General features: G+C 41.7%; 1 protein-coding gene across 7 annotated transcripts in view; it reads left to right on the forward strand.

Moving 5' to 3' along the window:
• Positions 1-25: 25 nt before the first annotated feature.
• The window catches only part of LOC148640985 (nectin 1b-like), a 192,166-nt gene continuing 172,730 nt past the window's right edge, over positions 26-19,461 (forward strand). For 5 of the 7 annotated variants that reach the window (XM_088619476.1, XM_088619472.1, XM_088619478.1 and 2 more), the window contains exon 1: positions 27-1,153. In XM_088619476.1, the coding sequence (XP_088475602.1) occupies positions 1,096-1,153 (58 nt within the window). In that variant the 5' untranslated portion in view covers positions 27-1,095. Of the gene's footprint in view, positions 1,154-19,461 lie in introns of all 7 variants that reach the window. The other 2 variants (XM_088619471.1, XM_088619477.1) reach the window with 2 other exon arrangements.

The following is a 19,461-nucleotide window of genomic DNA, read 5'->3' on the forward strand; positions in this document are numbered from 1 at the left end:
TTCAGATCTGCTCTCCGCGGCTGTCAGTTATACGGTAGCATTTTGGGTCCAGACGCCGCTGCAGAAAGGCAGTTTCTTCCAGTTTGGGAATTTCGGTAACGGCACAGAAATCGTGGTGTTGCTGCTGGAGGAAGAGACGCCAAGTACGCATCGCTCCCCTGCCGAAGCGAACGGAGGCAACTTTCCGTGCAGCCGCCAGCTCTGCGTAAAAAAACCAACATTCCAAGATTCTCCACCAGCGCGGGAGGAGGCGAGCTCCGGATCTGTGGAAGTTCAGGCAGCTGAGTGGCTACAGTTTGTCAAGAACAAAGTAAAAAAAAAACCAACAAAACCAACTCCATTAAATAATTACAAAAGCAGCTGGAGAAATCGCTTGGTCTTTTCATTTTGTTTTGGGGGAAAAATAAATAAAAGGGGGAGACGTACTCTGTTTTAGGAACTTCCAGATTCGAAGCATCAAATCTCCCCCTCCTCACCCCCTCTTCTTTCTCCCAAAAACGAAGGAGAAAGAGAGGCACCGAACTGCATCACCCTACGGAGCATTCGGATACAGGCTTAAAGCGGAATTTTTATCTTTGGGAAATCATGGATTGTTAAAACCTGTGTTGCGTTTATTTTATTTTTTTGTATCGTATTGCAATATTGTTTTTTTCCCGATTTGTTCTTATCTGGGGATTCCGTCTCCGAGCTGCACAGAAAGTACTATACCCAGTGTGTGCGTTTATAGGTTGGTGAACGGCAAGAGCTCTGCGCTGTAGCTCTCGGACTGGAAGGACGCACGCACGCCTTAAGGTCTCTCCTGTAACGAAGTGCAGATCGCGGGATCGTTTTGTCTAAGGGTCGTGGAATAACGTGACAAATTAGATCGTGACCCCGACAGACGCCCCATCCCCTCCCTCCCCCGTCTTGGCGCATTCCCAGTTTAAATCCCTCATATTTTTTGATGCTTGTGTTTAACTCCCGGTTAGCAGACTGGAATTTTGCCTGCATCTCCATCGCCAAGTTGCATGCTTACCTGAGCCCAGATAGCTCGAATATACTTCAGCATATTTAAAGGCTACAAAAGAACAACCCAGATATTTGGGAAACGGTGACATGATCATGATGACGCCGACGAGCTTTTGGATATTCCTAGTGGCTGTTAACGTACCAGGTAAGAAAATTTCAAGTCACTTTCGCTCATATTGCTAAATATTAGTGTAAAAAAAGGCTGGTGACTCACTGCTGCGTTATTTTGGATACATTTCAGCTCAGTCGTTACATTTTACATTTTAATCAAGTACAATCATCCACGCACACCAAAATCTCTCCTACATAACCGAGTTTAAACATTGTTGCGCACATGTTTGTAAAACTTGGGGTTTGAGCTGAAACTTAGTTGCAACACAGTGTTTTCAACGAAATAGAGAATCGGGCTACTGTAAGGTTTATCTTCTATAATGGCGTTTTGTCAATGCTGGATGTCCAGCCAAATATGTTTGCAAACTAGTTCGAATGATCTAATGTAGAATATGTGAGGTTACAGTAAACGCAGGCAGATGGCGATAGAAATGATGAAAAAGCGATATCATGTAGCCCATTGTGTTGGTGGGGGGTGGCAGAAATACACTTACAATACTTGATTTCCCACAGGTGAGGCAAATGCAAAGTTAATTTCAAATACACGTACTGTACACGGGTAGTTACAGAAAACTAACCAAAGCTCTCGCACAGCTGCTAACTGCGTCCAGAGCAGTTTTTTTTAGTAAATTTTCAGGCATTCTTGCAAGTACGGGGTTAGTTAATTCCTAAAAACGCCAACGGGACTTAAAGTCCTCTGTCGATGTGTGGACGTCACAGTTCAACAGGACTGTACTGCATTCAAGAGAATATACCAACCTTTCCACCTTGTTGCCTCAGAGACAATATCACAGCTACACGAATAAATGTGTCAATAACTTTCTTGTTGACCAACAATATTATAAAATATCAATTGACATTGTGAGACGGTGATGCATTTTTTACGTCTGAGGGGCGGTCACAAGCATGAACATCTGTCCCCGGAGAAGTGCTTTGAGGGCTGACCACCGGCATTTAATGAAGTCCACGTTACGTTGTTAAAAGCTCTAGACGAAGCTTCTAAATTACTTTTGAAAGCGACACTTACGAATAAACATAAACCTTTCAAATCCTCGTCTAAGTGCGTGTCGTTTTACGTTGCTACATAAATTAACTTGACTTTAGAAAGGGAGACTAAGTGCATTCAAGAAGAATTACATTTAAGTTTAATAGAAAAGCTTCTCTTTAATGCATTCTATAGCCTGTACAGCAGAATTGAAATTCATGCTCAGCGACTGATGTATTTCGCTAGGAGGTAATGAAATATTTAAAGAAGTTCATGTTTTGCAGGGAATGAAAAATATTTTTTTGTGTGTGAAAATGATGTTCTGAGGGTGCAACTAGTGTATACCAACACCTCGAATCTGGAACATGGGCAGTAAATCCACATTTAGTGTCTCCTGGTCTAAAATATTTGCGTTTCCAGATCATGCATTTTGTTAAAGCAATATCTTACCCTCCGTAGCTACCTTAGTAAGTTAAGTTACCTTATTTTCTTCTTTATGTGTACAAAAAAAGTGAATCGGATCCGCGTCGAACCGACACTGGTTTACGCAAGGAGGTATTTTACCAAGGGTGTGAATTTACAGACCAACCGTGTTTACGACATATTGTGAATGCGAATCGTTTCCCAGGGCTTGTGCGGTTCCCAAGCATCCAGACTGGAAGAAATGATCAAACATTAGCTGGTCGGTTAAATTAGTTTTATTAGTTGTCGATGCACATTTCCGAGATATTAAAAGAGCGAATCATTGTTTCGCAAAGCCATACAATTCAAGCGATGCCCAGAGTTGCTGATTAAACCAGAGATTCGCTACATGTCCCAGTTTTTTATTATTATTATTGTTGTTGTTAAAGCCCGTTATCTGCTGTAACGGTAAGCATCGAACTTTGCTTTGCAGGAATAAGCGGTGTTCACGCGGTGCAATGCGTACGCTTCAGTTGCGAAGTCCGTTCAGTCGCTTTCAATCCAAACGTGATTCGTGAACCTATGCACTTTTTCTTCCACACTGCTTGAATTTTGGAGGAAGGAGCTCTGTATGAGCGCAGAAAAGTTAATTTAGCTAAAAATAAAGCAAATGATTCAGTGCCAGTCGACACTGTGCAGGAGATATGCATTTCAGTGCCGGTGAGGAGCAAGTGCAATATGAAAGTCCCAGTGCTGGGGTTAATCCAAGTCTGTTTTTAAGAGGAACAAATTATGCAGGAGAACACAAGCACAGCTCGCTGCCAGTTCAGACAGGATTGGCAGTGGTACAATCTCGATTATAGGTTGAATAAGCTGCTGTTTGAATAAGAAGAACGTTACAAGTGTGTGAAAAATTAAAAGGACATTCCACTGGTGTGAGAATGGGTGACATTCGCATAAATTATATTGGTATAAATCTGAGGTTTGCTGTCAAAAATATTGACGATCTGTTCTTTGTATCTGGTGATGCAACATACAGTAGAATGGATTTCATATTCCTCTGTCCTGAGTCTGATCTCTATTGTCTGTTTCTGTCACATTCAATCAAAACACAATCTTCTGGCATTTTAAATGGAAAAAGTAATTATGAATGTCCTTAGTTGTCCATTCTTTGTGCTAGCCTCTGACAACAGCTTGTCAGAAATGATGGGAGCATTTAAAAACTGTAATGTCGTACCACAGAGATATTTGTCCTCCTATTTTTTGTTTCCAACATATTTTGTGGCTTAAGCAAGATTTATCTTCTATACATTTTTGGTAATTTCAAGAATCAATCAGAGTAACAGTGTGATGTTCCTATTACGCAACCTGTTCACATATATGTATTTCCAATATTGTAATGGCTACAAATGAAAAAGTAATTAATTATGTCCTTTTATCAGTTTTATTTTTCAGATCTTAAAATAAATTACTAGAATTATCTCCTTTCATTTCCAGTCTTTATGTTCTGAACTATGTTAACTATGCAAACCTTATTGGAACTGTTCTTGTTTAATTCAAAATGATCTTGAGGGCAGCATATTTTTGTGCAATGTTGACAGATTGAGTGTATAATGTAAACCGAGTTAAAAAATCTAACACAGATGTTTCCAGAGTGTATATTTACCATCAGGGTTTAAAAGCAGTATTTCATTTCCGACACTTGAAAGAGCTGTTGATGAAACTGCAGAGATCGAAATGGAGTATGTACTGTAACACGGTCTTTGTGCCTGAAAAGATAGCTGTTTTGCTGCAGGGTTTTAATAAGGCTTGTCTCCTATGTGGGCATCATTCTGTTTAATCCAGTCCCCTAGGTACAGAGAAAACACGTGCTTTTCTGCAAATCGCTTTTTCGCAATGGTATTACCTTGTGTGAAACAAGAGACAGAACATGGAAATTGATTCTTGGCATAAAAAATCCTGTAATTTCTTAAGCGATGCACTGCATCACTTTAAACCAATTTCGACAGCGTTCTAACAATTTTAACTGCTTCCTGACTTTTTTTTCCATTTTTTCATGATCTGCCGAGGCAGTGCCCGGGTATCATATCTTATAATCTAAAGTTGTTTTGTAATGCATGAAGTCAACATCTTCAGTCTGATGCAACAAGGGAAGACCAGTGACCTTCACTCCTGCCATTCTCCTCTTCAGCTCATTCCGGGTGTAACGGCTGGCTGGTCTCATTATCTTTAATGAAGGGAGGGGGGTGCTGTCTGATGGTCAGCTAAGTGAAGTGTTAATTGTGTCACTCTAATGGATTTATTTAAGATATCTTAAATATGCTCACATGTTGGTATTCAGTATTAATGAAAATTATTAAAAAGGGAGCTTAAGTAGGTTACATTAATGCAATAATTGCTTATGTTTACTTTCTTCCAGACACTTTCTGTGTCCATGAATGCACATCCTACTTCTTTTCCAAGCGAAAGGCTAGGTTTGGAAACATCTGGTTTCGGGGGGTGGTGCATCACGCATTTGAGTATTAAAAGGAGAATAAATGGGCAATGTAACCCCAGGAGCCACGATGTGCAAAGCAATGCATTGGTGCACTTTCAGCTTGAGCTTTGATGGACAGATTTATAATTTTCCAAATTATTTTCTAAAGATGTTCAGCTTTGCAGATCCTGTAATGCTTCCGAGCAGGAGATCAGAGTTTGCTATTTTATTAATGCCATGGAAATCCACTCATACATGTTCCTGTGCTCTCCCTTGTCCACCACGTTCCAGGAAAGGGGAGGATTTTACTTTCTTCAGGGATACATCTCCTTTAAACCCCCAGTTATTTGCTAGAAATAGTCAACTTTGTGTAATTCTGATCTATTTTCTTCTCTGAAAGCAAGAGATAAATATAATAAACCATGAAGCCCAGAGCACTTTAACGTGACAGGATACTGGCAAATCTCTTGAGTGCCAGGTTTGAAGTTTTCTTCCCAGAATAAAGTTGGGTTGGAGTTTATAGACATCCCTCCACCTGAGATCTGAGCATCTTGTTTTGTGTCCAGTAAACGTGTTCCCAATTCCGAGAGAAATATTACAGCTGTGTTCTGGTGAGGTATGGGTTCACTGGAGGACCTGGATGGTACGATATCATCAGTGAATCAGTGCATCAGTGGGCAATGAATTTGAAGGAGCAGCTTTGTCTCCCTCCCTTAGAAATAAAAAAAATCCTTAAGAGACGAGCAGTCAAGTGTCTTAACTTTAATAGAACCTTAACTCCCGTCACAAATTGAATCCCCTCTATGTCCAGGGACATTGTATTTTGGAATTGCATGAGAAGTTTTATCTTATTAGGTTAAGAAGATGCAGTTGGAAATACCTTTTCTGTCATTACAATATCCTTAAGTAGTTTTTATCATCTTATAGATTCCTGCCGAGAGCAATACAGTCTATTATCTCTCATTGGTTCGGCCGCATCTGCGTAGATGAACTTCCGCTGTGCAAGCATGTAATTGCCGTGCATGCGCACTAAGTCAACGTGAGCACGTGCCACCGTGTGATCGAGTTTCACTGCGTTCTTGGGTCTTTGCAGTTTCTCACAACAGGCTGATGGTGCATTGTTCAGGCTGTGTGAGTCGGGCAACCATTCATAGTGCAGTAGTCAGTTCATGGCGATTGTACATGATACAGAGAGTGAGCTGGACAGAGTGGGCAGCAGGAAGAACATCTGGGGCTGAACAAGCATCAGGAGTCATTGAGCTACAGTGGCTTTCAGGAGTGAGGAGGCCTCAGGGAGGTTCGTAACTCCAATGGCTGGGTAGAAGGTGCGAGAGCAGCCCAATTAATCAATAAGTTAAGCTAATGCATAAATGTCCTAAAAAATCCATTAGCCAAGCATCCCTTTTGCTCTTTTTTTTTGGAAAGAAGTGATTAGCCTTAATGTTTGCAGCTGCATATACAGTATGCATTGTTTGAAATGATTTATGTGGGGCACTACTTTTCCCTCCATTTGTGAGGTAGCAATTCTTTTTTTCTTTCACCCACACATTTCCAGATGACATGTTAATGTCAGAACGACCATGCTTTCTAAAAGCAGGCAAGATGTAGAAACTGAAAAGTCAACTCAGGGTATTCCAAATGCTTTGCATTTCATAGTCTCATTGGTTGCATTGGTGTAGTGCTATTTTCAAATAGGAAATTATGCTGAAAGCTTTTAGCTATTAGCAACTTGTTGTGTTATCTCAGTTCCTCTGCTGCACACAGCCTGTAATGTTTCTTTGTGGTGCTGATAAACTGAATCTGTAAATTAAAATATTTCCCTCAGAAAACAATTGCAAAACTAGGAAGCAATACAACATGTAAGTTGTGTTTCTGTAATGTTTTTGAATCCATACCACTGAGGGGAACACATTTTGGTGAAGGAGAAAAAAGAATTCGATCGCAGTCTGCCTCTGTACATCCAATAGTAGTCCTGAAACACATCCTGAAGAATGTTAGCCCTATTTTAATCATTATTAACTTGGTGGCTGTCTGCCCAAGAACCTGTTCCATTATGCAAAATGATCCCACTGACATCTAACTGATAAGAGAGGTTCAGCTACGAGACAGGTGATGAATGATGCATGAAACATTTAACAACAGATGTCCAGACCAGGCAAAGAAAGAAAAAAAGGATAAAGAAGAAAAGTGGTTTCTTAATATGTTGGAGACCTTGAAAATATTTAGTGTTTTTGTTATCCTATGGACTGTCTGATTTCCTCATGATCATTCATTAGAGCTGAGGAATTTTGTTCATGAAGCAAAACCATTCTGTTTCTTATGTCTGTCAGATGTGAAGGTCTCAAACTCTGGACAGTGAAAAAGCAGTATTGGGCGCTCCTACTCTTTAGGAATCAGAGTGACACAGTCTCCAAAGGCCTGTTCGTGGTACATGTAATTAAGACCAACATTCACTTATAAAGGGCAAATATTTTCGGGTTTTGATTGGCATGGAGTGTCAAGGTCTTGTCAGATGAACTGGCCCTTCAAGAGCCATAGATCAACACAAAGGCTTACGCATCAGGTGACTCAATTTAGTCATGCAGGCTGCCCACAGCACGTGAGATGGAAAGGGTTAGAGTAAGAATACTGCACGTCTTAAGGATTGTGAAAAAGAACTGTCTCCTAATGCAAACTAGGATTAAAGTTAATTGGCATAACTTTTATGAGCACGAATTCGTCTGATCAGATTTGTACAAATGACCCCAATGAAAAATTAAACGTGTGTCATTATATCTTTAATTAAAGCTCCAGAGAAAGATCAGTAGTTTCCCAAGGCTTACTATTTGCAGCTTAACTCTTTCTTTTCCTACTTGAAGGGCCAATTTGTTATTTTGTGGTTATTTGGTTATTTTTTCCTGTTCAATAGTAGCCGTGTTCTTAAATAGTAAACTAATTTCCTCGCTGATATTTTATATGCAGATAAAAGGTGAAAGAAGAAGAAGCGAAAGAGGAGAACATGCAGGGAGACACGGAGCTCTGAGAAATTGCCACAGAAATCAGGGACACAGAGAAACAGAAGTTAAAAACTGACGAGTATGAGAGGAGATCACTTGCCCAGCTGATTATCCAAGTAGCAATTGCAGTTCACACAGTCCCTAAAGATCTCTATAGTTCGTTCAGATACGTCTGAAACTTGGTCTGTGAAGTTTCACGAACTTCAGATCTCACGATCTGGAAGCCTCCCCCTGCTTGTTCAAAAAAGTACATACTGTAACATTTAACTTCTCAGCTCTTTACCATTCCACAGTTAAACTACGGTAAAATCTGATTCTTCTGGTTTCTGGATCCTGGAAACCCGTCGTGTTCCTGAATGGTTGACCTCACGAGAACCCTGGTTATTAGGCTTAGCCTGTGTGATCTGAGCGCTTTGGACTGGTGTGCTTCTTCGATCAAGTAAAACCTCCTCTCATCACCCTTTTCAATCATCCACTTGGTCATCCCCATGGCCAGAATCATACTAGTTCATGTTTTTCTTCCTAAAGTTGGCTAGTTATACCGCTGAACAGAATCCTACTGTTTCTGTCAGTCTAAAATGTCTCGGAGTGTAAAGAGTCTAAATGTCTCCAACTGAGCTGTAGCAGATCTAATAGAATTGAACAGTAGGGATGTTCTTTTTTTGGTTAAATTTAAAAATGCTATTTATTCGTTTTTGAAAAGTGTCATGAAAATTGTAAATTGGCACACTGTGCTTGACCATTAACCATTAGCTACATGATTTTGAAGGGCAATAAATTTATCCACCCCATTTGTTTCTTCATTTTCCTGTGTGGGTTGGTTCATGCATTTACTGTATTTGTGTGTGATTTTGTGATCAGATGGGCAAAAACAATTTCTTGATGCTTCTTGTCGCATTGTCAGATTTGTTTACAGCCCATTATTTTTTTTTCTTACACCAGGCAATAAAGGCACACAGAGAAATCATTTATTTTGAGTGTTCATTCATTATTGTATAATTATCCGTGAATTACTTAGCATTGAACTTAATGAGGCTAGGTACATGCAATGAACATTTTGAAACACATGTAATTACCCCAGTGAGTGTGTCTATAGTTGGTTTCCTTTAGAAAGCTGTTCGGTTTCCACAGAAGATGCCTTTTTATTGGGAGGTGGAGGAAGGAAAGTACGTTCTTGCAGGCGAAGATGAAAGAAGCCCTGTGTCGTCAGGGCTGACAATATCCTTATGATCATCAGTGCTAAATGGAAGCGGACAGAATTTCTTTTTGTGACTGTGCTTCTTCCCGTATCTATGTTGTAAAGGTAAAGACAGAAGGGAACGGTGACCAGTGTTTTAGCCTGGGGTTAAAGGGTGGACTTGCAAGGGTCTTTTCATCTCTTGATCTCTGATATTAATCAATTAGACAGCACTTTAGCCAGCAGAGAGCCTCTTGTCTAAACATTTCAGATAGCAAATGTCTTCAGGCAGTCATGAGAGAGATTAACCACAGTAAAGACACCCGGATGACTACCAGGTTGAGTTGGACGACACCAGTTGTTTAAATACAGCATTTCATTGTTAATTAGGCTTTATCAACAGTACATTAAATGAAGATCACATCGGAAAAAAAATGTTTAGCTTGTCCTTCCGGTTTGGAAATACCCCCCAAATCATCTACCTAAATGCACTCTAGGTCGCAGGCCCTCATATTTACTAATGACAAAAGGTGCTGGTGTTGATAGGTAACAAAGCAGAGCAGAAATGTAAATATTTATTCAACAAAACAGATAGTCAGAGTGGTGGTCCTGTTTTGGTGGCGAAGTTAGTTTCTCCTTGTCGTTCATCTACTGGTCGGGGAAGAATAGATGGTTTTGATAGTGTTAGATGAAAGTGCGGTGCTGTCAGGATCTTTGTAAAGGAGTTAGCACGAGGAAGGCTTTTGAACAGGGCAGCTATTTCCAGGATCTGTTATTAGATGCCCTGAGTAAATCCACCCATCCCGCCATTATCAGTAAGCAGCTTATCCTGGCGAGGGTCATGCAAGTCAGAACTATCCTGGAAACACCGGGCGCAACGAGGGACTAAAAGCACCTCACCGCACCTCACATCACACTAGTCCTTTTACGGGGAGAAATAACCAGTCCCATCAAGCCAGCACACGTCTCTGAGGCGAGCACCCATGCAAACGCAGGGAGACCGTGCAAGCTCCACACCGACAGGCGTCCAAGTCCTGAATCGAACCCAGAGCCCTGCAGCTGTGAGGCAGCAGTGCTAATCCCCACACTGCCTCGCAGCTCCCTGGAGTAAATTACTCATGTAAATATAAATCATACCTGACCAGATAAAAAAAACCCAGAGACGCAGAGAGATTTATCATCCCTGAGACCCGCACTCACATATTTCACTGAAATCTGCACAAACTGTGGTAGTTTATCTTTATTTCTCCAAGCAGTTGTGGCATTTTTTTTATTATAGCAATTCATAACATCCAAAGAGCCGGAGTTTCCGATGTTATTATAGTTTATAAGAGAGAAGAAACTGTGTTATTACATTTATGTCAGAAAATGGTAACTTTTATTAAGATCAGTTGTCTCTGAACCTATAGTGTATTTTAATGTAGTGATAAAAGAGTTAAAAACATGTAAAAAAAAAAACTTTCAAGCTTTTAAAAGCTTTAAGCTCCATTTTGTGAGAGAAGTGCAGTAGAGACACATTCCTGTCAAACGGTGCAGAATGCCAGGGAAATAAGGAAGGGGACTTGAGTCTCGTGCTTGCGGAAAGCCTGAGTTGGTAAGTGTCCCTTATGGACTGAAGCACATTTGCTGCAGTGCTGAGAAATTAGCATTTAAATGAGAAGTTTATTTACATGATATAACCATCCATTGTCCGTTTCTTCTGACTCAGGGGGTGGAAGCGGTTTGTCCCCCATGGACTGCTATTGACTGACTCATCTGTGCCCAAGGGTTTTGCCTCAGTGTGTGGCCCAGACACCTCCCCACCCTGCGCCCTTCGCTGGCGAGAACAATGGAGGCTTTCTGTTTGTTTTGCAGTGTTTTATGCAGCCGATTCCTCCAAAAGTACAGGAGAGAAGGTTAGTTCAAAGGCTGGTGCTGTGACATACACCAGTTTGCCACTGTTCACCTTTTATATGATTTATAATAATAATAATAATAATTGCTTACACTTATATAGCGCTTTTTCTGGACACTCCACTCAAAGAGCTTTACAGCTAATGGGGACTCCCCTCCACCACCACCAATGTGCAGCATCCACCTGGATGATGCGACGGCAGCCATAGTGCGCCAGAACGCTCACCACACATCAGCTATCAGTGGGGAGGAGAGCAGAGTAATGAAGCCAATTCACAGAGGGGGATTGTTAGGAGGCCATGATTGATAACAGCCGATGGGGAAATTTGGCCAGGATGCCGGGGTTACACCCCTACTCTTTTCGAGAAACACCCTGGGATTTTTAATGACCACAGAGAGTCAGGACCTCGGTTTTACGTCTCATCCGAAGGACGGCGCCTGTTTACAGTATAGTGTCCCCGTCACTACACTGGGGCATTAGGACCCACATGAGCCGCAGGGTGAGCGCCCCCTGCTGTCCCCACTAACGCCTCTTCCAGCAGCAACCTTAGTTTATGGCCTTAAGGTTTCACATGAACAGAACCCACACTTTCTATAGTTCCCAGAATCCTATAAGCTCGCTGTGAATCTCACTGGGTCCCCGTTGCAAATAAACAGATGAACAACAACATGTCACAAGCTCCATGTCACTTGTGTTAAATTGCTGTTTGTTTGTCAAACGAAGAGCAACAGCAGTTATGAACTTGATGAAAACCTTCCATCGCATCTCGTCTTGCAACTTGGTTTATGTCGCCTTCCGGAGAAAGCTGTTTACCACAGAAGAGTGGCTAGTTTATGCTAGTTTTCTGTTTCTAACATGATAGACTTTACCCTGCCAGATGCTGCCAGTGTGCTTTAACGCTTCCTGGTTGCTGTTGCCCATTTATCTGCTGTAGCGGGGGATTAATTTTCAAAAGAGAGCCACCGAAGGTGGGAGGTAACTCCTGTCAACTCGGCAAGCCTGTTTTCAGCGCCGGCGTTCAGGTAAAGCTAGTGGGAAAGAGTTTTCTCTTCGACTTGCTTTTCTCTTGATCTCGGGGGTATGCAGATGTTTTTACTGGAGGTTCATCGCCACGGTGCTGTTTACCAGCTACAGCACAGGCTTATTACCATCTGCTTGCTAATTGTTCTGTCTCCTTAATTAAAATTCATTAGGTTAATGTGAAAATTTAAAACTTAATAAATCAGCTTAGAAATCACCTGTTTCTTCTTCTTCTCCTCCCTTTGTAGACAGGTGGTAGCTGACAGGGTCATTGTCCAATTTGAGGAGACACAAGTTTTTTTTTTTTTCCCTCTGAGGCCCAATAAAACCAAACGCTTTAACTGGCCTGTGACACAGCCCTTCTTTCCATATTTTGGGGGCGAGAGAGAGGGAAGTTTGCAAAAGCGGAGTGAAACAAGGCAACCCTCCTCCGCGTGATCTGCATCTGATGAGGCAGGCGAGGCAGGCACTGGGGAGGCCAGCTATAAATACAAATGGTGGTTGTGAGAGGCGGCCCCGGAGCTCGCGGGAGCCGATGAGGGGCCGCAGGTGGCAGAGACGGTGAGCCAGGTGCTTCAGCGGAGCCGGGCCCCTGATCGATGACAGCTGGAGCGGCGGGGCCCGGCTTGCCATTCTGGAAATGAACGGCACAGAGAGGTATTAACGGGATATAATCAGCCCAAGTGCCGACTATCGAACTCTGCCCACTCCGAAGGCGGACTGGAATACCTAATATACTCCCAGCCAACAGGCTGCTCCGGAGAGCTGGATGTTCCTGCTTGCGACCCCACCCCTCCCATGCATTCTCCTTAAAATAAAGCCTGCCTGTACGTGCACGGTATAGATGGAATTAATCTACGATTGTTAAGGATGAGCAGTGTCTTTTTACCAGCCTTAGTGTTTTATCACTGTTTAAGAACAATACCACTGGTCTCCTTTGTAATTAAAAGGAGATTTTTTTTTTTAGTTTGCCCTAGAATTGTCAAGGGCCCTTCTGTTTTTCCAACCTCACCTTGTTAGCAGTATTTTTCGCTGGCAGTGGGCTGAGGCCCGGTGGCTTGTCTTGGTTCACAGCGTGCAAGGAGGAGTTAACTCCCCATTGTGTTTTACTTTGGTATTTATAATCTTGGAATTGTATACCCTTCCAGATGCTCGCTCACTCCTTTGTTCGGTCTGGGGGAGGTATTGCCTGCGCCAGCCCTGATATTAGTTTCTCTGGCAGGTTAAGGAGATTTTCCTGCCTGAACTAGTGCTTTACTCTAAATCCACATCTTAGTGGGATTAAACATTTGGGAAATTAACACCCCACATGATGGATGAGCATCACCGGTGAAAATGTAATTATTTCAAATGGGACTTTGTCTAACACAGAAATGTAATTGAAAAGGTATCTGGTTCAGTGCCACCACAGTGATTTGGCAGCAAAAAAACTCTTACCCAATTTTTTCTCTTCTTTAAAACCCATCTTGCTTTTGACTGGACTTTATAGTATATTTATATATTTATATAAATATATTTATAGTATATTTATATGATTTTATAGTAGCTCTCAGGTTTTTGAAACGGAGGCATTAAGCAGAGGTTCTCCTTGAATGAAAGGCGCTTTGCAGGTAGTTCTTGCCCTTGAAGACACTGACCTGGCATTGGGGAAATCACAGGCTGTAATGGACCATGGCAAATATTGCAATCCAAGGGGAGCACAAAGACATTGACAGTGCCATGAAGTTATTTTCAGCTGCTCAAGACTCCAGATTTGTTTTCTTTCACTTTATTATTACAGTAGATGTGGCAACACCAACAGAAAGCCCACAGAAACTTTCACATGCTGTCAGTGTTGCGTTTGTCCAGCTTGGCACCCCAATGTGTTTTTCTCTGTCCAAGGACAGCAGTCTGAGGCTAATAAAGATGACGTGTGCATGTCCACAAGGGCCAATTGGTTTTTCGGATTTGAAGGACAGAAGAAGTACATTCATGTTGTGGGGAAATATGTGCAGAAATCAGAATGTTGATGGAATGTGAAGAACTAAATTTGACACTTTTTTTGTGATCATCGTGCATGCATTCGGTTTTTGGAAAGCATATACTCTTGGCCACTTACTGTATGTGCAGTAAGAAACATTTTTTTAAAAAATAATTAACTGTCCCAGCATTTTAGTTAAATGGAATATAAAACATAAAATTGAAAAAAAAATATGCCTTTATGGTACAGCAATCATCCTTCCTAATGCTGATTTAGGTGAAGAATCATGCTGTGATACAATCAGAACTTAATTGTGTTCAGATTCTGAATCAGAGGTTGAACTCAAAAACCTCTTTTGTTGTGTTTTCGGATGTGTGTGCATCCTATTAAACTTCTTATCTATTATGCTGCATTTCCAAAGTTTATTGTTACAGTTGCTGTCTAATGTCAGCCCTCATCAAATATAACTGTTTGCTGTGGCCTTAAAACCCAGTTTTTCAGAGAATATCTACTGTTGTGTCAAACAGAGCGAAACTATTGGAAGACTGGATGGCAAATGGCTCATTAAGGATATTGATTATCTTACTTTATGCAGAGAATTGATCTTGGATTCTTTTTTAAGGCTTTTAACCACATCAAGAGGCCAAAGCTTTCTGACAAAAAAACAGTGAATTTTAATAAGTTGAATTTGTTTCTCGTTGTCCTTGAAAATTTTCCACTGTAGTAGTATTAGAGCATTTCTCATCCGACATTTAAATGTTGTTGTGGCTGAAGGAAAGTCTCTCTGTAAGCAGTTCAGTTGCTGGGCAGACAGATCACTTCTCTTAATAAATTGTGTGATGTCTGGTTCGCCTCACCAGTTCAAGTCTGGGATTACAAATGGAGGGTTTGTTATAAGAAAAATAACTTGATTCCATTAAAAATAACCTAGAAAACACATGATGAACTGTATGTACAGTATTTAATTGCTTTATTTGGAGGTAAACCTTTGTTAGGATGTTGAATTGGTGGGTCTTTAGAATTAAACATCCTGATGGACTAGGGGACCGTTGGTGTATAATTGCTCACAGAGAGGAGGAGGAGAGAGATGGCTTGGATCACATTCATGCCTGGTTGCATCCAAAGCCCTTTATTCACATCATATCCGACTGCTTCACTGTAATCTTCAAGGGGGGAAGCAAGTGAGAAGCATTGGTTCTTCGGCCAGATAAATCTGGGGGGGGGACGTGTTTCCTAGTTAGCTGCTCTTGGATCCAGGGATCTCATCCTGCTGTTTCTTGATGGAGGCCCAAGTGTAAGCCTCAGGCACAGGGCTGGGCAGCTTGTTCCAGACTGCCACAGCCCACTGGGAAAAGAGGTTCCTCCTGTTCTTGGTTTTAAATGCACTGCCACGCAGTATCCTCTAGTTTGAGTTTCTCTACGCAGGGTTGACTCTCTCAGGGCCTTCTCAGTGGGTTTTGGATACCTGAATCACATCGCGTAATCTTCAAGACTGAAAAGGTTCAGTTCTTCCTGCCTGTTCATGCTTTCCTGTAAGCCCCAGGATGCATCAGGTTGCTCTTCTCTGGGATGATTCCAGGGCACCAGGACATCTTCTGTAACATGGTGATCAAAATTGTACACAATACTCTAAATGAAGACTGACCTGTGCATTGTACCTTTCTAGCATGAGTTAATCTGAATTCTATGCTTTTAAATATATAGCCTTATTGCACCCTCCAGATGTAAGCAAAGTGTCAAAATGAACACAGGTTTTTTTTCCATGAGTAAGAGACTTAAAAAGTAAAGAATGGAGCAATTGACACTGTATGAAGTCCACCATGCTAGAATCTGGTCAATTCCATGCCAGAGTTCGCTTGTAAGAGGTCAAGAGGTGGAAGTGGTCATTAATGTGTACTGTACGGTATGTTTAAATAAAGGAATACCAATACACTTTGATGTAAATTACTATACTTGTTACTCTCTGAAAACAAATGCAATTTATTGCAGAACTGCGGCGTGTTTGAGCTCTAGAGACATGCCTGCACCTTAATCTCTCCACATTTTGTTTTTGAATTTATTTCGTGGTTGCTGTTTCGGCAGATGAGTCTGACAAGTTAATCTGTCAGAAAAGGCAGAGAAAATGCTTTTAAGTGGCTTCCCAGCCTCCCCATCTATCACAGAGATTCCAGTGGAGCAGTGACAGGTCAGGGTGATAGTGGAGCAGCTCTGCAGGATGTCCTGCTTGTATTTTGCTAAAGTGATCAAAGTGCGGGCAGACCTCTGACCTTCCTCATGTCCCTAAAAGGTAGAGTTAAACTGTTAACCATTTACAAGCCTCCAGTCCTTTGCCTGACCATCTTCTTTCTCATGATGTATCCTTTTAAAGTAGCTTTATGTATGAAAATTTGTGTGGTATTGCCGATTATCATTTTTCCAGAACTGTAAGGAAAAGTGTAAAGTTGCAAAGCAGTGTGAAAGGCTAGAGACTAGACTTCCTTCCTCTAGACTTCCTCGGACTAGAGAAGGCAAATTAAATGAGGAACTGATGGAATGAGGAGACATCTTGCTCTTGACTGCATCTGTTTCCTGATGCTGTGAGTGCTGTACCCTCGTGCTTCATTCTGGGAGAATTAACAGGATGTTGCGCTTGTCTTGAAAGGGTCCAGGACAAGAGGGGGAAGAAAAGTGTCATGGTTTGGCTGAAGTGACCAGGTGGAGGCAGGGAGAGATCTGCCAAGTGAATCAGGGGCGTTGGGAAGTGTGCCGCTGACCTCAGGAGTGTGAAGGAAGTGAGGCGCACCACTGCTGCATGTGGATTCCACTCTAATCCATTAAGCATGTGTCCGGGAATGTGCCTCCAAGCCTTTAGGGAGCACTTTATCGAATTTGGTTGACTTTGAATTTTGGAAAAAAAAAACCAACTGAGCATAGAAAGGTTTAGAAAGGCTAAAACAACAGTTTTTTTTTTTGAGGGGGGGGATCAAGAATTCTTCATCTTTGAACGTAAAACTACAATTTTCAAAGAGTGACAAAATGTTCTCAGTTTGTCTCTTGTGTTCTTGAACCAAGAAAGCGATTACGTGGCTGTTAAAGCTGATGGCTCCAGAGCGAATGCAAATGACCCCTTGATCCTTCTCTCCGTTCGTAAGGGAATGTTTATTCCCTGCCGGATGATAGATGGGACTGAATTCTCAGACTGGGAATGTTGCCTGTTTAGCGAGCTGGGGTTGTACATTGCTTTTGAGTGTCTGTAAAAGACAAATCTCGCTGAATTAGAGTAAGAATTATGCGGCCTTGTCCTGTTTAGATCTCCTTCGTTCTGAACCCATACCAGTGACTACAAAGAGAAGTTTTATAAAAATACAAGTTTATTTAGAGTACTTTTCAAGAACCCAAAGCATAGATTAGTATGTTCTCCTATGAGGAAAAAAAACACAAATAAACCCTATTGCTGATTTATTAATTTTGTTTTGACATTGTGTACTATGTTGACATTGCAGCAACGAGAGCACATTTGTGTACTCTATGAAATACGCAAGAACAGTTTTATATGTTGTTTTCAATAAAATTGTGAAAAGTTCACAATTTTCAGTTTTCAATTCTTTTCAATATGGAGTTAAAAAAAACTGTTAAGCTGAAGTGTTATACTTAGTAAGAAATGGTTTTCTGGCAGCACATCACGTTATTGTTGTGAACTCTGATCCTCAATAACAGGTTGTCCAGCACACATTTACTTTTTTTTCAGAATTGCCAGTTGTTCTTTCAGAGTAGAGTTTACCCCCTGCCTCCTTACTGTACCTTGTCACTGGCCCAGCCAGCCCACTCTCCCAGGGAGGAAAACGACCCTGTGGAGCTCTGCGCCACAGATGAATGGGCAGACAGTGGTAGCCAGAACTAAAAAAATATAACAAAAATAAGTCTGGCCCCCCAGCCACTTTCATCTCTAATCTCTTGCCCACCCCAACCGATGGGATTCTAATGGCAAAGGATTTCACTGAGTGGGAAAAACTTCGGATGACAGGGAGACACAGGTAAGGGGCCATGTAGACGTGGCCTTGAGACCCCAGGGTGCCGAGTTCCTTGCGGGGTCCCACGCTGCTTGCGTCCCCTCTCTCACCCAACATGGAGTCCTGCTGTCACGGCGACTCTTTCCTCCCCCAGCCTCACTCTCCTCTCCTGCCTTTTTCCTTCACTTTAGTAGCTCATCTCCCACAGCTTGATGTTCAAAAGAAAAGCATTGTCGCTCTTCGACGGCAGCGGGAACAAAGCCTCTTCCCACTGCTTCTTGTACTTTACTTCTTTGAACTTTGTTTTCTGAAACTCGGATTGCGGTTCTCAGGTACAGCACTTTGTGTGCATTCTTGACTTAAATCACGTAGTGTACATTATAAAAGCAGCAAAGAGAATTCGAATCCCTGTGTGTGTGCCTTATTCCAATTTGGATTACTGTTTTTAATTTTTTTATTTTGCAATTACAGTGTTAACCACCACCCTCCTTGTGCTTTAAGGAAACAATCTAATACATTCTCCTGTCTTTTTTTGTAATTCCCAAAGCTCCTTTGCTTTATAGAGAAACCTTGTGTAATTTTAAATGTCAATCATAAGACACAACTCCAAAACAATGTTTAAAGGATCCATAAGCCAAAGTAATGTAATGGGAATTATAGTAAATATAAGTATAGACTATACTGACAAGTGTGCAGGGAGACCTGCATTCATAAACAGAATGAAATATGGGGTTTAACCTTCATATGTTTTCATGAATGTATACCAAAACTAAAACTTGTCTTCTCTGTGTGGCTGAATGTCGTCCAGGTTCACAGCTGGGGTGGTTAGTCACTGGCGGATTGTAAAAAGGGATAATTCCTCAGCTTTGAGTTAAGCCCTCTTTGCCTCTGCAATAAAGCAGTTCTGATCACTCCTGTGTGTCCCCTCCTTGAACAAGCCCTTTTACTGCAGACATCTGGACTGATGACCAACTTCCCATAAAGGCAAGGAAAACTTGCAATCACTACTCTGTAAAGACTCACTCAATGGGCAAAATCTGGGTGATGGGCAATGTGGACAAAATCGCTGAGACTTCGAGTAGAAATATTGGTCTTTGATGGTTCCTCATTATCTGACCTGTGCAGAGTTTACGCTGACAGTCCTTTGACAACATGACAGAGTTGCTCGTTCCAGACCCACACTACCCTTCCAGTGCTGGCTTTAGTGGACCTATTGAGCATCTTAGTTAGGGCGTTTAGCTCTGATATTCAGACTTTGCTCTTGCTCTTGCCTTGACTGCACACACAGCAGTCAGTGGAGATGTGGCTCCAGAGTGTGACAGCATCAGAACGGCGGGCGTGAGGGAGAGACAACGGGGGCTTGGTTATGTGGAACATTTCTTTTTTTTAACGGGCGATAGCGTTTCCCATTTAATATTCCGAAGTGACTTGTCTTTGGGAGGA

Source organism: Lepisosteus platostomus, chromosome 25 (assembly GCF_059453375.1).
Source record: "Lepisosteus platostomus isolate fLepPlt1 chromosome 25, fLepPlt1.hap1, whole genome shotgun sequence".
In the NCBI taxonomy this organism is placed as follows: domain Eukaryota; kingdom Metazoa; phylum Chordata; class Actinopteri; order Semionotiformes; family Lepisosteidae; genus Lepisosteus; species Lepisosteus platostomus.